Genomic DNA, 6,093 nt, shown 5'->3' with positions numbered 1-6,093 from the left:
GAGGACAGAGGACAGGAGGAAGGATTGATACCGACTGTGTTCTTCATTCTTTATAAACTTCCCTCAGGAATGTTGTTTATTTTATTGAAGTTTGAGTTTTGTTTCCAGTGAGATATTAATGACTTTATGAAGTGATTTTTATTTTATAAACTTTACTGTTGCTGTTTTAGAAACAATATTTATATTAATACATTCTAATCCTGTTCTGAATGTATTTGTTTTTAAAATGCTACAAATGTTTTTTTTTTAAATATATTTAGTATTGATAAGTGTAATTTCTAACAGTAAAACATCTTTAATGTACCTCTCTCTACCTGGAGGCCCCCATAGTTCTATACGCACTTAGAAAGGGAGCGGGAGAGGAGGCGTGTTTAGTTGGTTGCAATCTGCAACTCACCACTAGATGCCACGAAACGTTACGCACTGTTCCTTTAAATATGAACATTGTATTTATTTAACATTTTACTCACCAGAATCAAATGTTTGTACCTGGTAAAGTTTCTGTAAAGTTTTGCTGTTGGCACGAGGCAAAGTCACAAAAAGTACCTTCAACACACGACAAGCCATCTTTGGAAAAATGTCATATCTTTTAAACATTTAATGGTAAAAAGAATTTGATTTTACAGTTCCATGGGCCACACAATGTGCAGACACACATGTGTAATTCACTTACAGACTTGGGAAGAAACAGAACAGGGAACTTGGAGAGTAATAAAGTTACCGATACATTTGGTAAAAATAGGAATTACTTGAAGGATTACAATTTTAAAAGACATGTTAAAAGGGAGAACATATGCTATGCAGATGCACACACCTAACAACACTGCAGGACACACGCCTCACACTGCAGCAGCAATGCTGTCTGTGTGGACAGCACACGTGTGGTGTGCAGGTAGGCGGTGTTGCCAACGTTGGACAAATCAATGCTTTCACGCTCTGTACATCACAGTACAGTGCACGTTATCACAAAGCAGGATGGTTTGTGCACTTTCCAGTTCATCAATATCAATCTTTTTGCAGAGAGGCGTCCCAGCGTCAATAGACCGTTCAAATGAGTGAATCGCTTCAAATTTCTGGTCCACCAAACATGAAACAGGACAACTTGGGAAATTTGTGAGGTTTTACCAAAACGTTTGAAGCATTGGCATTCAGCTCATTCAATTATTATTATTAAAAACTAACAAAAATGATGGATGTAATAATTAAATTAAATGAATCCTGGACAGGAACATTGTCAGTGTAAAGGTGGGCTTTGTACCAAGAAGCAGAAACTCTCTTAAGACCCCAGCTGTAGTGTGTTAGGTAGAGACAGGCTATATAATATTATGTAGAGGCATTATAATCATCGAAGTTTGAACGTAGCAGCATCTTTTCATAAAGAGGCTGTATTAGCACATAATAGCATTTGTGTGTGTGTGTGTGTCGATCAGCAGTGTTTCAGTGCCTGTAGCAGTGTGACTGAAGTGAGTAAATGACTTCTCTGTTGGCCTCGATCACATCAGTCATCCCGTCATCCAATCCTCCAGCTCTCTGGCTTTCTGTATCCATCTCTTCATCGTCTGATTGTTCTCCCCTCTCCCTCTCCATCTCTGCCTCTTTCAATCACAGTCTCTGTATCAGAGTGTCAGTTTCTCCCTCCTCCTCTACACCCAGCATCAGCACCCATTCACCCACTGTTTCCGTCTCCAGTTCAGGGTGCAAAACAAGATCACCCTCGGATCTGCTGAACAGATTGCAAGTGGCATTAACAGTCTTGTTTAAGTCATCTTAACACACACACACACACACTTATTTCTACATATATATAAGGACATCTTATCGATAATAAACGGTATGCTTCCTGTCCCATAACCCTAAACCCTGTCCTTAGATATTGCTGCTCATAAAAGTATAACATAGGGTGCCATAGAGCTAACCCGTTAAAGCTTGCGCCAAATGTAGGTGGAGTCCTTGGCAGCAGCCCGGGTTTGGTTCTGACCCGTCATCCCCTCTCTCTCTCTCTCTTCTCCTTTTCTTGTCATTCGCCAGCTAAAAAAGCCCTAAAATATTTTTTTAATAAAGGAAAGTAGAACAGAGAGTCACACATGGTTCCCACATGTCAATTCATTTCACTTCACAGCAGGAGTCCAATCAGTGGTGTCAGCGTTGGAGCCAAGAGGCAATACAATCTCCAACCAACCAGAGAGAAAACTGAGTGGAGATGAAATATGCTCCTCCTCTCTTTACCTCTGGGCTCTTTAGGGTTTCACTAGACTCCCACTTGTTGAGATAGGTACTTAGAAATACGACCAAAAGGATTGAAATAGTAAAGTCAAATTGCTTTTTGTGGTCACATGTTTCAGTGTGGGCATATACTGTATGTTTGCTGGGTCAGTCATTTTATCAACACATCTGTGAGGAACAGTCTCTCTGTCACCCTAAGAGACAATACTATTTTAGATAATATTAGAGTTATATACAGTCTTTGGTCTTTTCCTCGCCTCTTACATACGTATATGTACATATGTATCTACTGGCCACTGGATCCCATAACGTCAGGCCAGTCAAACCAAAGCATCAACTATGGTTGTGGTTGTTTGCCTGTTACACTTATCAAGCGTCTAAACTTTGACATACTTACCCCAGAAAAGCATACCATTCAGATGGGACTAACAACCTCGTACACTAGAGCATGACTTTAGATATTATAATACGTTATCCCTTGTTCTTATTTATGTGTTAGTTTATTTATTATCTATTTCATTTATTTAGTTTTTAATTATTCATTTGAAACAGTTTTCATGAGTTCAATGTTCCAGTTTGTCTGTTTCTCACAGTGGACAGATAGCTGGAGAACTAGGCTAATATAAAGAAACGTATGTGCACACCAATGTGTCATGAAGTTAGTGTAATTATTCTCTGTTAAATAACATAGCGGATGATGGAAGCTGCAGCTGTTTGACTGTGATAAAGTGTTAACTGGGTATTCACATGATCTCACTCCCTGTGAACAGTGGCAGGTTGAGTCCTGCTTAGCTGCCAGGCTGTATGAGGCCTGCTGTATCACAGCAGCATGTAAATACTCACCCAAGGAGTTTATACACACCACTAAATCTCCGAGATGGAACGTATGCACGCACACACATCCTGAGCAAAGGAAAGCGTCCTGATATGGAAGCGCCTCAGGTTCATACAGCAGAGTAGTAACTCATTTGCATTCATGTAAACGTGTTTGACTCCATTCAGTGACTCACACAAGCTGCTATTTTCATTTAGAACAAGGCTGGTGTGTGTTTCACTATTAGGAGGAAACGGCCATCTCAAACATGATAGAAAACACTGATGGAAAAACAGTGTTAGCGTTTTGGGTGGTAGTCCGCCCTAAGGGGCACAAGTCACAGCAGTGGAGAAAAGGCAGAGCATTATTATTCACATTGGATCCACTCACAGAAATCATGTCTGGTGCAAGGTTTGAAAATACTCTGGATACAGGTGCTGTTATCTTGCGCTTTTGATGTAATTTGGAGCCCAAATCTGCGCATTGGTGATCAGGGGGTGGAGCTGCAGTATCGAGGTCCCGCCCATACCTGTCCCCGACCCAAGTCACCAAGCTGCTGTGCTAGCACCAGCTGGTGCTAGTTGTTGTTGTGTATTTCGAGCTGTTTGGCTCGAAAGACACAACTAATCATAATATCTCTATAAACACATTCATAATCAAATTGATGATTGTATTGTATTAAACAGACTCGTGATTCTTGTCATCTCATATGAACTCACGATGGTTCGACAGCGCTGTCTCTCAGTGGAAATGTTGCTCAGCTAGCTAGCGACATGGTCAGTGACAGTATGAACCATGCTAAAATGGAGCTAGCCACCAGGGTGTGATCGTGATGTGTTTGAGGAGCTGTACTGTCATCTTCATGTACCGTCTATGGTGGGCACCCCCACTGCACCGACGGCCTTCATTCTGAATGTGGCCTTATCTTAGAAAGAGTATAAACAGGCCATTAAAGTAATGCATTCTGGGAGGTGGCCTGGTCCGGATGGTAACCTGACCAAATTGAGGGGGCGGGGTTACATAAAAGCAGCGCCAGTCTTATTTCATGCAGATGACAGTATTTCCTGTGTTTTCAGGTATTCACCAGTTCAGAGTACCTGAGTCGTCCATGTCCGGCACTCCAGTCGGGAGAATTCTAGCCACTGACAGAGACATCGGGAAGAACGCCGAGATGTCTTTCACCATCGTTAGTGGAGACGGCATGGACGTATTCGACATCTCCACTGACAAAGACACACAGGAGGGAGTCATCACTGTGGGGAAGGTGATCTAGAGGACTAATCACATTTATAAACTGTTTGTGAACACTAATGTCAGAGGAAACAGGAACAATTAGGAGGAAACAGGTTAAAAGATGCATTATACAAGCAATAATATAAGACCGTAAAATGAATAGCAGCAGAGTAAATTCTCTGCATTGATGTGAAATCTGCTTTCCTAATGCTACGTTGAAATGAGGCTGTTTTTTGTAATTATCTTGATATTTTTCTCATGGCATTGTTTAAATCAAATGAATTCTAAAGCTGTGATTCAGCAGATCCTACACTTTCCCCTCATAAGGATACTGCCCACGTAGTCTGTTTTTCACATACTGTTAAATATGCAAAGCCCGGGCATGCTTGACAGATGAAAGAAACCAATTTAAACTTATTCCTCTTTTAACTTTACAACCCCCAGTCCTAGCCTTTGCAGCAGACACCAACAGACAGGACTGGAGCTTTTCATCTCAGTGTCTGTTTACTGATGTGAAATCAAAATTGATAATTAGAAATGCTTTTGTTCCTCTTGCTGACACAACCTTCAGAAAGTCTGCAAGCTTCAACAAAGAAGTAATGATATGCTGTCAGCGGGATACGAGAGATCCAGGCAGCTCATGTAGACCTGTTCAAGTACATCTGAAGCTTTATTCTGTTTTAACCAACGCAGCATTGTCACAGCTGACGTCAAGAAACACATTTCATCAATATTATTTTCACTTTTGAAAAACCATTATCATTCTCCATCAGATTGAATCAATAGGCTGCTTTCTATCACATTTGTATTGATGTTAGATTCCCCTCTGTAACAGCAAGTGCTCTTCTTTTCATTCTTTAATCATTCAGAGAGCCCCGACACAATGGAAGAGATGTGTTCTTACATTCTATAAATCCTGCCTTCAATGCTCAACTCCTCAGCGATCAAATTAAAAGATATATTAAAGTCGTTCCAACTATATACTGTATATATGTTGATCTACATGGTGTCAAGTAGGGATGTCACGAAAAGCAATGCTTCGGTTCCAAGTCTGGTATTAGTATCGACTACCGATTGGTGAGACTCCAGTCTCTCTCTTTTTGAAAATGAAACATTACTATGAGGTGTAGTGGTAGCAAATCATCTGATCAGAGAAGAGCGCAGGAGTTTTGTTTTGAAACAAAATTTTGAACTGAGCCATGTTGGTTTTTAAAAAGCTGACTTTTCAAAATGAAACGGATTACTTTCATGCTGCATTTGATGCTATGGTATCGGGACATAGCATCAAGCCTTGACTATGTACAGTATAAACACTCTATGGTTCATACTGGTCGTCCCAGTCTTTGCCGGATCACATATCCTGTCTATATGAGAAACGTCCATTCAGTCTGGATTCCAGGCTAGTCTAATTCCTTAATGTAAATCCCATCAACCAGGTCCAAAACATCGAGCGCAAAAGGTATTAACATTTGTATTTGTATCACAAAGAAGAGCTTTGAAAGACACTAAAACGCTTGATCAGAGATCATTGTCACAAGCTCCGATCAACCTCATTTCCAGCAGCAGGAAATTAGTTTGCAGGCCGCAGTGTTTAGTGAAATAGCTCTGACCCACTGCACAATACCTGCTCGGCACCAAAGAAGTTTCGCAACTCGCTGGTGGACATTTAGCTGCTTAAAGATTCTTCTCAGGAGTTGGGGGGGGGAGACCTAAAAGAGAGTGAATATTGGACATAAACAGCAAATGAATGTGAATGACCTCTGACTCTTAATATACTAAACTGCTAAATCATTTATCTATATGACTTATTCGTACACATAAAT

The 6,093-nt window shown here is 40.6% G+C and overlaps 1 protein-coding gene across 1 annotated transcript in view; it reads left to right on the top strand.

The window, feature by feature from the left end:
* The window catches only part of LOC116398333 (cadherin-6-like), a 57,049-nt gene that overhangs the window by 33,507 nt on the left and 17,449 nt on the right, over nt 1-6,093 (top strand). Inside the window, exon 6 of the mRNA XM_031874546.1 lies at nt 4,114-4,301. Coding sequence (XP_031730406.1) covers nt 4,114-4,301 — 188 coding nt within the window. The remainder of the gene's footprint in view (nt 1-4,113; nt 4,302-6,093) is intronic.

The sequence above is a fragment of the Anarrhichthys ocellatus genome, unplaced genomic scaffold (genome assembly GCF_004355925.1).
Source record: "Anarrhichthys ocellatus isolate YVR2014 unplaced genomic scaffold, GSC_Weel_1.0 scaffold82, whole genome shotgun sequence".
NCBI classification, from domain to species: domain Eukaryota; kingdom Metazoa; phylum Chordata; class Actinopteri; order Perciformes; family Anarhichadidae; genus Anarrhichthys; species Anarrhichthys ocellatus.
This window is presented reverse-complemented; position numbering and strand designations above follow the sequence as displayed.